Source organism: Natator depressus, chromosome 8, assembly GCF_965152275.1.
Source record: "Natator depressus isolate rNatDep1 chromosome 8, rNatDep2.hap1, whole genome shotgun sequence".
In the NCBI taxonomy this organism is placed as follows: Eukaryota; Metazoa; Chordata; order Testudines; family Cheloniidae; genus Natator; species Natator depressus.
In genome coordinates, this window is record NC_134241.1 from 18,681,717 (window position 1) to 18,699,038 (window position 17,322).

At 47.0% G+C, this 17,322-nt stretch overlaps 1 protein-coding gene across 2 annotated transcripts in view; it reads right to left on the reverse strand.

Annotated features, from left to right (window-relative positions):
• Nucleotides 1-34: 34 nt before the first annotated feature.
• DPYSL3 (dihydropyrimidinase like 3) overlaps nt 35-17,322 on the reverse strand; it is a 71,303-nt gene continuing 54,015 nt past the window's right edge. For both annotated transcript variants that reach the window (XM_074960533.1, XM_074960534.1), the window contains exons 7-14: nt 13,815-13,883; nt 9,190-9,310; nt 6,848-7,004; nt 4,162-4,303; nt 2,694-2,864; nt 1,985-2,164; nt 1,029-1,191; nt 35-489 (exon numbers count right to left, since the gene is read on the reverse strand). In XM_074960533.1, the coding sequence (XP_074816634.1) occupies nt 401-489; nt 1,029-1,191; nt 1,985-2,164; nt 2,694-2,864; nt 4,162-4,303; nt 6,848-7,004; nt 9,190-9,310; nt 13,815-13,883 (1,092 nt within the window). In that variant the 3' untranslated portion in view covers nt 35-400. The remainder of the gene's footprint in view (nt 490-1,028; nt 1,192-1,984; nt 2,165-2,693; nt 2,865-4,161; nt 4,304-6,847; nt 7,005-9,189; nt 9,311-13,814; nt 13,884-17,322) is intronic.

Consider the following 17,322-nt stretch of genomic DNA (forward strand, 5'->3'; position numbering starts at 1 on the left):
GATCCCTCCCCACAACCCACCCTCCCCCCCCCCCACGCCGATTCCTTCTGAATAACCTGCCTAGCTAGTTCGTTCATGTCACTGTCATCCCAGCTTTCTCCGCCCCCTCCTTACAATGCGGCATCACACAAGCACTCAACACGTATATTACAGACTTTTAACTTAGTGACCTGTCAGATTTGCATGCATGTAAAAATGAAAGAAAAAAATTAAGGCTATGCATAAACAGAAACCAAAGCAATATTTTTAAAGCTAGGTAGCAAATAGCATTTGTGAAACATAAGGCTTGAGGCTTATTGATTCTTCAGCTCTTAACGGTTTTTAAATTGCTTTTCCTTCTTAAATACCAATGTACCATTTTCCCCCTTGAATATTGGTGTTTCCTTCCCTGCTTGGGTGCTTAACTCAGGGAGGTTATATTGGAGCGGCCTCCAGGGGGCGCTACAATGCGCTTGCTGGCTGAACGAACACCTTCGTCGACCTGGGTACCTGAAATTAGGACACGACCACAAACAAAGGGAGGGGAGAAAGGGAAATTAGACAGTTGTGGCTCACAGGCCAACCAGTCAGGAGGCCTGTGGTCTCTGAGAAGGTCCCTACATGCCTCACTGGGGGCAGATTGTTCTTAAGAGACCCACCCTGCTGCTTCTTCACTTCCCTCTTCCTCCTTTCAGTCCAATAGTACCTCAGTGCCCTCAGGCAGCCAGCAGCTGCAAAGACCTCCCTGTGGAGCCTCCCCACTGGAGCTGCGCTGTCAGGAGTGAGGGACTAGGAGGCAGTAGCAGGTCTTTGGCATTTAATCCCCTTTTAAGGGGCTCGGGCAAGCTCCAGCCATCCCCCATCTAGAGGCTGTGCAGCAAGCCCCACAGACTGGCAGGGGCAGCTCTCCCCAAGTCATCACCACAACTGTTTGTATGAAATCTAACCCCAGTCCCACCCTGTGCCCAGCCCTCTGGGATCTGGTGTCACTGGGTTCTTCAGTCCATGAGTACGCAGCACTTTGCTGTGCAGAGGCGGCTCACACTCACCTGACAGGCTGAATCCAGACTGATGGAGATTCCTGACGGGAGGCGTCTGCCGGGTGGGGGATCCCCTGGTGGAGCCTGCAGGGGTTCCGCCTTTAGGCGTGGCTGTCAAATCGAACACGGGCCCATCATACATGCCTCTGGGCACGGCGTGCATCTCGGCCATCTGTTGTGAGAGAGAGGGCAGGGGAAGCAATGACGCTGCTTCTCTTAGTTACTGAGAGCACTGGCACTGAGAAACCGGGATTCCCTGAACAGCACAGGAAGCCCCTCGATCTTCCACAGCCCTCATCTGATTCAAGGCCACCATGCCTACTGCTGAGGTCTGCAATGCTCTGCCCCACCTCACAGGGCTTGCCATGCACCAGACCTCCCCAGCACAGATGCCCACATTCCTGCTCCCTCACACTTCCTGTGTGACCTTGGGCAAATCCCTTAGCCTCTCCATGCCTCAGTTCCCACCTGTAAAAGAGCCCTAGGTCCAGCGCAACAGGCGAATCCTTCACTGTGGATTACTGCCCCCCTTGATGGGGAGAAAGGTGTTTGCCCACTCCCCAGCCTCGTAGCCTTCAATTTCTTCAGTTCCCTCCAGACTGGCCTTCCCACCATGTACAGCAACTTAGGAGCTGCTGTGCAAACAGCCCAACATGCTACCTCTGCTGGTTGCATATACCAAACATGCAGGTCTACACCCTTCGATGAGGCACCAGGGCCCAGCTCCTCCCCCATTGATTTCTGGTCTGAAATACACTAACCGGGCAGCACTCAAGGGGCACAGTGACCAAAGCAGGAGAGTCCACTACTGGGGAAGAGGGCGACTCAGGCATGCAGCCTCGCTGGCGGTACCATTACAGCAATGGGAGTACAGCACGAGCACGCACTATGCCCCTAAGGAAGTTGCAGTGTTTTCCCACACCTACGGGACTCATTCTCCTAGCCGGGTCTCCTCAACGCCTTACCTTCCTCCTGGCTTTAATGCGCTTGTAGACATAGTCTGCAAAAGGACTGCAGGGAATGAAGCGCCCAGCTCCCTGTGTCACATGAAGGTTGCCATCCTCCAGCATGATCTTCCCCTGGCATATGACAACCAGCGGAGCCCCACGCAACTCCATTCCTTCAAAGATGTTGTATTCAGCTGCCTGAAGCACATGGGGAAGGGCAACAGGAGCATGAACCCAGGCATTCTGCACCAGAGCCTGGCCAATTGAGATGATGTCCAGACTCTGTCACTAACCAATACTCACACTGTGTACGGCCAGAGACTGGAATAGCCAGGGGTGTGAACAAGGACTGTGGCTAAGGACTAGAGCTCCAAACTGGCATCTTCCCCTGCTATTCAGGTGAGCATAGAGGTGCACCAGTAGAGGCCTGTGGTGAGCCCAGGCCTGGAATACTAACTAGGGGAGTTGCAGGTCAGGACAGAGTGGGGTTCGATGCTGTATTCAGGCTCAGAACTAAAAGAGCAAGAGGTGCTGCCACTCAGCATTCAGGAGAAGCATGCCCATCTCCTAGAGCCAGAGGCTGAGTGGTCTAACTCTGCAATCCAGGACTGAGTTACTTTCTTACATCCAAGTCTCCTACCTGGCAGTAACAGAGCAGATAACCTTATCATGCTGGCCAGTTACGCCAACCACCTCCCAACACTCCCCAGGCCAGCAGCTGACTTACCGACTGGTGGCTTTTGGCTGAGACAATCTTCACTGCATCAGGATCCCATATGACCAGGTCACTGTCCGACCCCACCGCTATTCTCCCTTTCCGTGGATACATGTTGAAGATCTTGGCAGCATTGGTGCTCGTCACTGCCACGAACTGGTTTTCGTCCATCTTCCCCGTGGCCTGTTCAGATATAAAATGGGTGGGTCCTCAATCTAATTGCATTCATAGCTCCACAGTTCAGTAGGATCATGGGGAGGGAGGATGGTATCCAGGGAAACAGTATGCCCCTTGTGTGAACTGTGAGAACAGAAATGTAACAAGTCCAGACTAAAATGTCCACCTCCCTTTAAAGCTGGTAGGATCAACTAAAGGTCAGCCACTGAAGCCGAAGGGGAAAACCCACTCATTGGAATTTGTTTAGAAAGGAATATCCCTGCATTAAAAATTACCTGGCTTTTGAAAACTGATATAAGGGGAACAAACAAGCTAGGTGAAACCTGGAGTCTAGCAAGCCTTGGGTACATTTCCCTTACACAGGTAACAGTAATACCCAGCTCTTATACAGAGCTTTTTATCAGACACTCTCAAAGCCCTTTACAAAGGAGGTCAGTAGCATTATCTCCATTTTACAGATGGGGAAACTGAGGTGCACTGTCGTGCCCAAAGTCAGCCAGCAGTCCACTGACCAAGACAGGAGTAGAACCCAGCTCTCCTTGATCCCAGTCCAGTGCTCTATCCATTACATCACACTACCTCTCAGCACCGCTGCATGGTTCACAGGTCCTGACTCCTCACCCTGAATAGGGTGCAGTGGGGGCAAAAGACATATCTGGCTTCAAGACTAAGCTTGATAAGTTTATGGAGGGGATGGTATGATGGGATAGCCTAATTTTGGCAATTAATTGATCTTTGACTACTAGCAGTAAATATGCCCAATGGACTGTGATGGGATGTTAGATGGGGTGGGATCTGAGTTACTACAGAGAATTCTTTCATGGGTGTCTGGCTGGTAAGTCTTGCCCACATGCTCAGGGTTTAGCGGATTGCTATATTTGGGGTCAGGAAGGAATTTTCCTCCAGGGCAGATTGGCAGAGGCCCTGGGGGTTTTCTGCCTTCCTCTGCAGCGTGGGGCCCGGGTCACTTGCTGGAGGATTCTCTGCACCTTGAAGTCTTTAAGCCATGATTTGAGGACTTCAATAGCTCAGACATAGGTTAGGGGTTTGTTACAGGAGTGGGTGGGAGAGATACTGTGGCCTGCGTTGTGCAGGAAGTCAGACTAGACGATCATAATGGTCCCTTCTGATCGTAAAGTCTATGAATGTGCTCCACTCCCCCCACAATTCCCTCTCTCATTCCTGCCTCCTTGGCTTATGTAAACCTGCCATTGAGAAAGATGTCACCATGCTCAGAACCATGCCCCCCTCCTCTGGGGGGCCTGGATGAGTTACCCTCCCCTGACCCCAATCCATTTCTTACCACTGCCTTGTCCCAGATGACGGACATCCGCTCCTCGATGCCATTGGTCCCTTCTGGGATTGCTGTGAAGTTGTCCTTCCCAATTGCTTTCTGTGCGGTGCTGAATGTGCAGTGAGCACTCCCCGAAAGCTGCAGGTCGCCACTGGTCGAGTGGGGACAAAAGGGTTAATGTAAGACGTTTTGTTGGCCTCAGGCACGATGTGCTCCAGTGTAAATGGAGAAGAGGGTCAGGGGTGACCTCTATGCATGGGAAGACCCTGATTTTGTCTGTTTCCTTTCCCCAAGTCCTGTATCTATGGCCTTTCTACTTTGGGGACATCCCTGCATCTTCCTATGTAGCCACAGCCAAAGCCACTCAATGGACCAGCCTTTGGTGCAGTGCAGTCTTTTGGCCCGAGCACACCCGCTGCAGAGGGTGGAAGCCACACTGGGTGGCTTGTAACAGACAGGATGGAAAACTGAGCTCAGACATTGCAATTAAACCGAAATGTGGCCAGGACACTGAGGTTAGTAGCCCAGCCCATGGGGAAAGTGCCATGGGATCCTTAATATCCACAAGTGGCCAGGAGCTTAGTTTTATGGTACATCTAAAAGAGCCAACCCTGAAAGATGCTCACCCCCTTAGTGGATCATCAGCACCATACTGGGGCAGAGATCTCACTGGAAGAGTCAAGTCTGACTGCCTGCCGAAAACAGCCTCATCCTAGGCCCTACCCCCTTGTCTCTGGAGTCTCGGGCAGCAGGCACAAAAGTGCCCTCCTCTTGGACGTGCCAAGATTACCTCCATTCTTGTAAATGTGCCGTATCGCTGCACATGTGACATCTCCAGCAAAAGTAACCAAGCCAGGAGGCTTGCTTCAAGCCCATTTCATCTCAGCTGTTCAGAGAAGCTTCATTATTATTAGATTCCATGTCCCTAAGCCTGTTTAAAAAGCACCCCCAAAGAGCTTGCAGGGAATGAGCTGCGTGCTCTAGTCTGGTATATTTGTGTGTAAAGACACCAGAGGGCAGCAGCAAGCACCTCTAGTGACCGAACCAGCAACTGCATATAGTTCTCTGGAAACTTCCTGTCTGCTGGGTATTCAGGGAGTGGAGAGGATGCAGGATAATAATGAAGTCATCCTAGTGGGGTGGGGGACGAGGTGGAAGGAAACAATCCTCAAAGCCATGTCTAATGATAAGGAGGAAAAGTACAGGGATTGCTGGGTTTCCAGATGGACTGGCCGTGAATCTGAAAAGCACAGAGACACAAATACGCTGAGCCTTGTGCCCTTGGTCTGGGCCTAGGAACCTCAGTTCTAATCCACTGATAATCTCTATCTCCCCTTCACAATTTCTGCCATATGTCTGACCTACTGCCCACACAGAAACCCAACCAGACGACAAAACATGCTTCCTAATTGCCACCAGCTTTGTACCAGGACAAGAAAACAAGCCAAAGAGCCCAGCTGGGATGGGAGTGGAGATTCCTTTCATCTCTGGTTGAAGAATCCTACAGAAGAATATAAGGGGCTGCACACAGAGGAAATCAGTGCAGTTTGGGACAGGCACATGTGGGTCCCAAGGCTCTTCATACAGTTCTCCTTTTGGTCAGAGGCAGGTAAATGCAGTGCTCTTGTGAAGGGAGCGGTTGATAAGTCTGTACAATGGGCTCTGCACACTTTTCCACAACCCACTCAGCAAATGCACCTTAAATCTTGATCTGCAGCTATTTCATTTCTGGGACCTCAACGCAGCTCTGCCAGTGCACCTTCCGTGCACCATTCCGTGCTGACCTTGGGCACATGCTGCTAACCCAGTCTTGGAGCTGCCCAGGCATCACTTCCACTCCTGAACTGCAGCAGCACCCCATTATTTCAGACATGCCCCTCCATACAATGCTAGCAATGCAACTCAATCCTGGCCTGCAGTCTCCTGTTAACCCAGTTTTGTGCCAACACACAACTCTATCTACACACCTCATTCCTGCTCTGCAGCCCTGCTTATCCAGTCCAAGGTTTTTCTTCAGTTAACACAGGAATCAATACTATTGCTTTGAATGGTAAATATCCTCCACTGACTAACAAGGACCAGCCACCATGTATATAGTTAAATATACAAACACTGGGGTAAAGCCTTTAACTTCCTACATGATGGACAGATCTGGGTAGCAAATGACCAGTGTCTGTGTGCACTGTGTGTTGTAGCAGCAGCAGTCACTCCAAGTTGATAATTTTGGCACCATCCTTCATGTAAAGCGTTCTTTTCAACGGGGCCCATGTAAAAACAAGGGGACTCGGATTGTTATTATTTGCTCAGTATTTTAAACATGGCAGAACAGGAGTTGGAGAATCCAGCAGTTCATTCTGCATCCTACAAAGCCTCTCCCTTTTACTTTTAGAACTGTTAATCCCCTGGATCCAGATACCCCAGAACTTTGGGGCATTTTGAATATCAACCCCAGTTTTGCAACTTACAACTCAACAAATAGTCCAGTGCTTCCACTCTTCCTGCTGTGCCTCGCTGCTGAGTCCACAGCCCCGTCAGTCACTGGCCCATTCAGAGTCAAGGTCCCCCTAAACAACCCCAGACCCACAGCAGTCTCAGGTTCCTGGGATGGAACTTCACTGGCACAGCCCCAGCAATTTCTTCAGTGCAATTCTTGTGGGGAAAAGGGAGAGGTTTTCTCCCACTGCAAATCACCCACCTGGCCAGTAAGGAGTTGATGTAGTCGGGGGTTGTTGGGTCTGGACTCAAAGGTGGAGAAGTCACAAATGCAGCAGCCTTGGCCCAATTCTTGCTCCAATAGTGTGTCCCATCTGTGCCAAGACTGGCTGTGATAGGCTCACCAAACACCACATTCCCTGTAGAGAAGAGGATTATGAAATTGGACCTTTAATGGACAGATCACTTGGTTCATCTGTTTTGATTTAGGATATTGGCCTGCGTGGATCAGACTGGGTGTGACCCCAAGTGGGAATGTACGGGGGCAGGGAGAGCAAGCAGTATCTAGTCTTTGCCTGTGGCACGGGTGCCAGGCATGATCCTGGTCCTGCCACTCAAGGACCTGGGGTCTCAAGTTGCTGGGGTGAAACCCCTGTGGGGTCAGTGATGGGAAAGGAAAGAACTTTGGGGACGGGCGATGCCGGGAACACCCACTGAGACAGCAGAAATCACGCTACTCAGGTTTATTGAGTCCCAACATTGTCTGCGTATCTTCAGCTCTTTGGTACAGAGGCCGCATTTTCCCTTCATTTGTACTGAACACACTGGCGCCACTCAGCGACCAACAGCATAAGTGTAGGAATCCTGTTAGCTGGATGCATACCCTTTGTGCCTGTTGCCTTCATATCTAGCCCCAAGAACAACAGCCACACAGCTACCAGAGTGATTGGCACCCTAGAAATACCTGACAGGAGTCAGGAATCCCAGTGGATGGCAGCAGAGTGCTCTGTCCAGAACAGATCTTGCAATGCAAGCTTCCAACCTGAGTCAGATACACACAGTGCAGCTTGACACACCAGGCGAAGGGTCAGACCTCTCAGGGTCTGTTCAGTTTCATCTGCCTCATGTTCTCTCTCTCCCACTCCTTCCTCTCTGCACATTTCAGTCAGGTAAATATTTACCAAACACCATCAAAATTCTGGCCACCTCTGCACTCCGCAGATCCAGTTTCGTCACACTGATAACAAGCCGGAGTGGGGGCAGCCAAAGTTTTCTTCTCTTCCCAACCTCTCTAGACCTGTGTAAAGGCCCCAGACAGCTCAGACACATGGAGATCTGCCTGCTAGTGTGAGGGGTTGGCTCAAGTGAGCCAAGCTTTTCAAGTATGTGTGTCTGTGTCTCTCTCTCTATTCCCTGTCAAAGGCAGTGCTGAGGAAGGTGAGATGTGGGTGCCAAACTTGGACAGACAGAAGGACAATGGGTTTGACAGATATTGTATTTAGCATCTCTAGGGAAGGAGTTTTCCTCCAGGGCAGATTGGAAGAGGCCCTGGAGGTTTTTCGCCTTCCTCTGTAGCATGGGGCACGGGTCACTTGCTGGAGGATTTTCTGCTCCTTGAAGTCTTTAAACCACGATTTGAGGACTTCAATATCTCAGACATAGGTGAGAGGTTTTTCACAGGAGTGGGTGGGTGAAATTCTGTGGCCTGCATTGTGCAGGAGGTCAGACTAGAGGATCATAACGGTCCCTTATGACCTTAGTATCTATGAATCTATGAAAACAAGGGAATGGTGAGATAACTAATGCACGTGTGTGTACACCCCTCTGTGGGGTGGGGGAGTCACCTCTATCTGCCAGGAGCATCCAGCCTGCCAGACGGGGCTCCCCACACATCTAAAAGGCCTGATACCTGAATACAGACACCCACTGAAAGCGCCAGCACATCAAAAGGCAGCCAGGGGATATTTTTAGCAACGCAAATCACTTGCACATGGACGATACGCCTCTGCTTGGCAGAGAGAGCATTTTATGGTCGGAGATAAACTCTGGTATTTAAACCAAACCCTCCAGCCCTGATGTGCTAGCAGCTGGCATGCAACCAGAGTCAGCTCCAGATGGGCCTGGTACAGAGGGGCCTGCATCAAACTAGCCCCATATTAGCCAGAAAAACGCGCAAGCCAGAGATTCATCCCATGATGGATTTCAAGTTCTGAGTCAAACTTGGTCTCTCACTCATATGCACACTCTAGAGCAGCAGCTGGCCAGCTAAGTGCACAGAGACCATGGTGAGGGGCCCAGTTCAAGACCATGGGCAGGCTGGATGTAAGTAAGCAGGGATGCAGTCGATTTTTTTCTACCCCAATTGTTTCCTGCTAAACCCAGTTTCACGCAAGGGGCATGAGGACTCCAGGATACCCCCACTTAACAAAAGTCATGAAAAACCTCACAGTGGCTGGGTGACACTTGGGGAAGCAGGAGGCATCAATTTAAATTAGCTCAAGGGTTATGTCTCCTTGCTAGCAACAAACATAGGCCCTCTGCAGAAGGTGTTCCAGCTACACACACTCGGGGCAAGAAGGGTGATCCGAGACAGCAGCCACTCACCTTTCTTCCTGGCTTGCGAGATGAGATCAGCAGCACTCTTGCTCATCACTTTGGTCACATACAGAGGGCAGTTGGTCTGGCTAGCAATGGTGATGGCGCGGAAGACGGCTTCTGCCTCCAGCTGGAACATAGCAGCGACACAAAGGTTGCAAACAACACATAGGGAGGAGTCGTCACCAACCACCCCACGATTGAGTGAATCCCACCACGCTGTGTCATTTCACTGGTCACGGGTGCCCTCTCTCTTAACCTCACCATAAGATCACCCTCTCCCATCAGGTTTCAACAGGAAATTCCAAGGTCTCCATATAATGGGGACAAGTGCCTATGAAGATGACCAATTCTGTCTCATTGTTTCCTTGTGTTCCCTGGCTGGTCACTCTGTATTCACCGTCTGTCTCTTATCTCATACTCAGAGTGTAAGATCTTTGGGACAGTGATTGTCTTTTTGTTCTGCGTTTGTACCGCACCTAACGCAATGGGGCCCTGGTCCACAACGTGCTCCTACTACCACAGTGCAAATGATAAACAACAAGACGATCAGAATGAGATCATCTGAGGCTGAAGTCTTGTAAAAAAAGCTTGATAGATCTGAGTGCTACAGAATCAGATGCCCAGCCCTGAGTCACAAACCCCAGCTTGCGTTTAATCTAGATCCAGATATTTTGCTGCTCTCCATCCAAATTCACCAGCTTCTCAGCCCATCTGTACTTCAAGCAGGCCTTTAATAATATTTTGCACTTATTATGGTATTTCTTATCCATATAGCTGAAAGAGATTCCTGTAGGGAGTATGCATCATTATCCTCATTTTACAAAAGTGGAAACAGAAGCAGAGACAGGTTAGCTGACTTGCTCAAGGTCATAGAGCAAATCAGCAGCAGGATCATGATTCCTGGCTTCCAGTCCAGTTCCCTCTCCACAGGGCTGAGTTGCTACCACAGGCTTCATCATGCATTTATTTTAATATTAAAGCTTGGTTGTCTGTGTGGGCAATTCGCAGCTGGTTATTTTGCAGGTAGTTCTTCTCCTGTCTGAGTCTGTTTGTGCTGTTACTCTGCTATTGGCTACTTCAGCCTCCAAGATTATCAGCCCTGGACCTTTATATCTTGTTTGCTGTTGTAACAGGGTGAATTTTCAGTATTTCAGCATGAGGGATATCTTTAAAGAATTACATCATCCCCCGTTCAGCCCGACTTCATTCCAAAAAGCCTTCCAAGATCTTGGTCAACAGTTTGGCTTAAGGCTTCAGTATTAAAAAAAAAATTTATGGAAAAGAAAAAGAAACCCCAAACCTTAAAAAGGCAAGGGTACCAATAAGCATATAATACAAATTCCCCTGGGGAACTAGAGGCTGCCTTCTGCAGACAGCACTTCTTGCTGAATCACCCATTTATGCAAACCTGATTTCTCCCACAACTGGAAAACTGAGCAATGCACACAAACCCATTACGCTATTGTCCTTATGGTTACTGGATTCAACAAAAATGTTTCATATGGGTGGTAAAATGGTCCTTGGGGGCATAGAATGAAAAATGTGAGGAAGAAAATATTATACAGTATACAAACTTCTAAGTGTGTGTAAGTCCTTATGCAGAGATGGGTCAACCTCAGCCACTACAAAATATTCTTACCACTGGATATTGCAAACCACTGGGATGACATTTTGGAGCAGTTCACTCCAACAGTGTAGTATCAAATGATCACTGACATGACACCCTTACATTTCAACCCTCTTCCCCCCACTGGTGATTGTGGTGAACATTCCACACACACAGCTTGTCGCACTCTAGATTGACCTTTCAAACTGCAATGATACAGGACAAGCAACAACAAGCTCCAAGGAGTCCCCTGGTTAACTATTCCTAGGAGCAATGGTTCCAGAACAGTAGGATGCCTTCACAGACCACAGCCACAAACAATGGGTCTAGAGCACTTTAAGTGGGTATTATGGGTCAGGCGGCAAGGGATATTTGTTCCGAGAACCCTTGTGTCTATTTTTATTTCCAGCCTAACAAATGCTTACTAGCTTGTCATGAGGTTGTACTTCTGCATGTAACATGTTTGCACGTGCTAAATGGAGCTCTAAGAGCAGAGATACCTGAAACCCTGTCACAGAGGAGCTGTGCTTGCAAACAAGTATAACTTGGTCTGTGTATATATTTTCTAGGTACAAAATCAGCTTCATCACCTACTCCCTCTTCCCCTCCATCTTGCAAAATGATACTAAGGGTGCTACTTCTGCTCCTATGTCATCTGGCTATAAGATCAGATGTGCCCTGAACATCCATTTGCTTATGCTAACCTCAGCCAAATACTCAACCCTTTCCCAGTGGGTCTGGATGCACGAACTATTTCTGAGCATTGGTTCCCATGATGAAGGCAGCAAGGGAAAGACCTTGAGAACTAAACCTTCAAAGCAGCGAGGAGAGGAATATTTAGCTTCATGAGTCCCATTTAGGTCAAGGGGAGCCATGCAGTTAAACCCCGGCACAACAAATACTCATTGGTATTGGGGGCTTTTTAAATGACTTACTCAGTTCTAACTGTATCCCTCATTCTCCAGATTTTTGCAGGGTTCTATAGCGTTAACCACCCCACTCAATTCCTAAAAGCCACCAAGGTGGCACATCTGCAATATGGCTGCAAACTTTAAGGACCAGACGGGCTATGCTGAGAGAGTTCAGGCCACACGTGCCATCTGGACTCATGGTGAGGAGACCACGTTGGTGGTTGGTGTGTAATCCCAGCAGAGAGCTCTGTGACAGAAAGGATGAGATTGTCTGTGTGGCTCTGTGTCACTGAAACAGCAGAGGCACCTGAGAGACACAGATCACGTGGACATTGGAGAGCACGCAGCCTGGGCTTCCAAACTTTGTGGATTTGGGGGGTGGAAATAGAAAGCATAGGAAGTGTACAACAATATGATTTTCAGCTGATAGTGGCAGTTAGGTCACAGGGAATAGAAGAGAACTTCCTCCAAACAACTGGGAGACACGTTAGCATTTAGAATTCTGTGGCCAATCTTTCCCTCCCATTTAAAGTGTAATTATAGTAATTAAAGTGATGATGTACAATGGCAGCTCATTACTCAACATCTCTGCTCCCTGCAGGGATCCAAATCTCACGTGAAAAGGGAGTTTTCACTCGTTAGAGATGCACACCCTATACAGCTGTGCTGGGGTTACTTGTAGCCGGGGGATTCATTACTGCGTCATGCAGCCCTCCAATTTCCATTCACTCTATGTTCTGACTGGGGAATCTTTGTGCCTGGCAAGGATGGAGGAGGCAGGAAGACCCCAACTGACTTTCAGGTCCCAGGTTGAATTTGATGAGCCAGCAATTTGTTCTGTGTTTGTATAATGCCGAGCACAATGGGGTCATCGTTCAGGGCTAGGGCTCTTAGGCCCTACCACAGGACAAATAGTAAATAATAATTAAATAGAAAAAAAGTATGAGTGTGTATTTGCTGAACCAATGAGATCTGGAGCCAGCTGGAGGGAATATGGAGCCTTCCAGTGCTATTTTTAAGTCATATTTCCAGCCAATCACCCTTCAGGAGCAAAACATTCCACAGCCCTTAACCAGCCTTGGACAATGAAAACCACAACATTTGCCTTCTGATAACAAAGAACCAGATCCCCAGATGGTGTACATCAGCCTGGCTCCACTGAAGTCAATGCAACCATGTCAATTTTCACCAGCTGAGGATCTGTTCCAGTATAGTTAACACTGGGTCTTTTTTCTGGGGAGACATTTTAATGTCCCACATCTCAAAGTGAACAAACTATACATTATATAAACCTCGTCGGTATACCATTAATTTAAGCAGATTTATTTTATTTCTGATCGTAAGTCTGAAGTACAAATCTTCTCATCTACTCCCCTCTCCTCTCTGTGACTGCAGCAGATTTCAGTTATATTTTCTCTCGCTTGCTTCCATGTGTTGTAGAAAGTTAAAAACAGTTCTGAGCACACCGCTACTGCAATCTAACATTTATAAAATAATCTAAAATTAGACTGAGCTCAGAATAATGGGCAAATAAAAAGAGTAGACATAATCCAGTTAAATGTCTTGACAGTGCACAATTGGGAAATCCCCCATTCCGACCACCAGAGGCTTTGTGTGTTTCATTTTAACACATTCTAGACCTTAAGTAGAGATTAGATGAGGGAGAAGCTGGAGGTACAGTCTGCACTATTTTCCTTTACAATATGAATGCACTTTGAGGTCAATGGATGATGCCCTTTTTTTAAAGGTACTCTCATTTTCAGTGCACTGATTCTCTGGTCTCAGGCTTCTTTCACCACTGGAATCACCTATCAAATGTGAATGCATCAGAAGTAGCACTAACTGCAGCCTGACAGCACTGATTTCCTATGGCTACTGCATTTCAGGAAGACCCATGGACTCCTGTCTATGCTAGGAAACTGAATCATTATTGAACATGGTTTATCACCAAAGGCCCCTTCCCTGAATGGATGAGGAGTATGGTTGAACTGCCAGTATAGATAAAATAGAACTGTTAGACATCAGTATGCTAAGTATGGCTGAAACGCGCGAGGAAAGAGCCTCAGTGTAACAAGAATGGTGCACTGTTTATCTTTTTTTCTTTTGTCATTTACCTCCTCTGGTCTACTCAGCACATGGCCCTCTGGGCCAGTTATTCCCATCTCCAGCATCCTGGTTTGTTCCTAGAAGAATTAAAAGACACGGGGAAGTTCAGAGACTGAATTTGATCTGCCAGTTATGTCAAAAAACAAATGCCACCTTACTCGGCATTTCGTAAGGATTTCGATTATCAAATAGCACAGCAGATCTCTGTGGATTTGCTGCAGGTGGTTCACAAGACTACCAAGACACACAGAGAATATAATGGGGAAGATAAGTAAATACATAGGTTGAGAGTAAAATAATCTTCCTTTGGAAGTGATAATTCAGAATAAACAGGTCTGAAATAATTGTAGAACAGGTGAAAAACAACAAATACAATTCAGGGGAAGGCATGTGTCTAATTTTCTCTGCCTCTGCTATTTCCACAAACATCCAAGCACTACTGAGGAAGAGATCAAGAAAATTAAAAGAAATCCATTTTGGGCCAAATTTTCTTCTAAGTCACACCCGTGCAGCTCCATTAACATCAATAGAGTTCAGTGGCGTCAATGAGAGCAGAATCTGGCCCTATATGAGAATGTTTTAAAATGTGTGGTTGCTTCTCTCCCCTTCCCCCCCCCCCCCCCACGCAATCAGCAACACATTTTACTGCTATAATGAGGGACCACAACCACATACAGTACAATCAGACAGGTATGTACATGAACTTAATGGTATGCCTGATCCTTGGCATTCAGAAATTGTTCAGCTCAGTGGAAGATCAATCCTATCTGACATCCTTATCAGTGTGTTATCATCAGCCCACAAGGGGCTTGCAATCCGTTACATGGGGGACACCGAGCTTGGGAGAAGCTTCCCCATACCCTTTACCTGGCTTCCAATCTGTCAGACACCCTCAAAAATTGACCATGTCATGAATGAGTCTGTTACTGCAATGTGCACATCTGTTGCATTTTGAAATATTATCCTGTAAGTGTCTTTCAGCTTTTAAGCTCTTTGGGGCACGGATTGTCCTAATTTTTGTGTCTCTCAGAGCACTGAGCATGCTGTTGGCACTACAAAATAAAAAATCACATCTAGATGAATAGTGAAGATGGGCTTCCAGCAGTGACAGTTAATATCTGTACAACACTTGAAGAGGTAAATTGCCATATATATAATTACCACACATTTTCGCCTCCTACACCTACCTTCTCAGCCACAACACAAAGAGCTGACAAAATAATGACTCAACAATGTTCTTTTCATTTCTCAATCTTCACCACCAACAAGGAACATACTCCACATCCCCCTGTTTCAGTTTCCACTGCTTGGTGCATCCCCCTTACTCTGCTCTATGTACCCCCTCTCCTCTCTCTTATGTGGATCAAACTCATACGAAACACGGGTGACCTTAGGATAGTAAAGAGAAAACAGATCATGACCCGGAATAGAGGGGTTGGGGAAAGTCCCCTAACCTTCCTCCTAGGAACAGAAGCAGGATCACTGACCAGCATCCTCACTTGTACAGCCTAATCTAATCCCATTCTGGATCAGTCACCAGTTTGTGACATTTTGTATCAATTAGTTTGGAAGGCAGAAGTAATTTTCAAGGCTGCACAGCACCAGTAAACCTTGCACACAGCTTTGGAGCTTTTCGCGGTTAGGGTGGGACTGAAGTAGCAAGAACTCCTAGTCAACACTGATTCTTCAATCTCTCCATTTTCGTAGGAAAACAGACATTGACTAACTTTGGGGATCTTTAAATCTGTGAAGAGAAATTGATTCTTGCAGTCTGCAGGGTACTTCGGAGCTTAGTTTAGAGACTTTCCTCCTAATCCACCCCCTCCAAAGAAAGGGGAAAAAAAAACTGAGGATGTGCTACTGAGTAAAATTGAGCAAATTTGTCCCTGGTTCTTCAAAATCACAGAGGTACTATTCTCTGTATCCACGACACCAACTACAAGGCACTGTAATAGTTCAATCCATCCATTTAAAATCAAAACAGTATTTTCCTCATTCTATACCCCCTCAAATCCCATGAATCCAGCTCCATAAGCTGATTGCTTCCTTGTATTGGACAGAAATTCCCCCTTCCCCTATGGCTCTGGTATTTTGCACACCATATTATAACATAACTGGCCTTGCACATTGCGAGGGTCTTTTCCTTTTGCTGCAGCTTTTCAGCATTGGCTGCTGTTAGAGTGAACATACTGGACTCAATGGATTGTTCTGTTCCATTAGGATAATTTCTGATTCACTGCGTATCCATTTCTCTAACAGTGAACGGAAATGTCTTCTACTGACTCCTGGGTTTAGCAAGGAAGATAAATTAGTCTTGTTTCCACATAAGAGTGACATGCACAGGGTACTGTGTACTTTTATTTCTGCTCTTCAACCCAAGAGAAGTCAATATAAAACACGAGAAGCTCATCCAGTTGGAAAATATTAATCTTTTCCTGATAGGGGTTAGCTTTTCTATTGCTGGCCACAGCATGTCTGGAAAAAACAAACAACCTCCACCCAACACTCTAGCACAAAGGAGTCTATAGAGAGGAAAGCAGCTTCCATATAGGAAGAGCCCAGGTAGAAGCCATTTTCCCAGACATGTTTGGTTCCAATGAAGCAGCCATACAATGTAAAAGCAGCAGACTCTGGGAAACATGGCCAGCAAATTCCCTTCCCAGTGTCATTCGGCTTTCTTCCTCAGGAGCAAAAGGTACCAAAGCATTTCTGAGAAACTGTCTCACTTCCTCTAATGAGAGGAGGAGGCAGACTATAGTCCAGAGTATCAAATTACACAGAGCAAATGAATAAATTCTCTGCAGCATTAGCCCCAGTGCTGCTGAAAATGAAGCGAGGGACTCTGCATCATCCACCACCAGGGTGACAGGCTGGTACCCACTGATAACACAACTTCAGAGGTAACACTATTTGGAGAACCTTCATGTTACAATATTACTAAGCTTCCTGGGCCTAAATCTGAAGATACGTTTGGAGGCATGGGAGGAATAACATCAGTTAGTCTCTAAGGTGCCACAAATACTCCTTTTCTTTTATCAATTTCCAAAGTGCATGAGAATAAAAAGTAAAAAAACCCCACAAAAGTACAAAATTGGCTGGTGCCATGGTGTCTTATCAGGAATCACACTGCAATCAGATAGGAATTGCTGTACTGTATCAAACCATTAGTCCATTCCTCCTACAGTGGCCAACACATACCGTTTCAAGAGAAGATAAAACCCTCCATAATGCACCCTGCCAATTGGGCAATTCTATACAGGGGGAACACCCTCTCTTCCCCATAGTACAAGATTTCATTATCCCGCCTATCAGTACCTTAATTTACATAGCTGCAAAAGTTTTTAACAGTCAAATAATTAACCAGTCCTCTTTTTAAACCCAGCTTGTAAGATGTTTTTAAACCCAGCTTGGTAAATTCCCCTGACTGCAACTCTACATTGCATAAGGAAGCAATTCCTTTAGCTAGTTTTAAAAATACTGCCCACTAATTTCAACAAGTATTCCAGCCAATGTTTA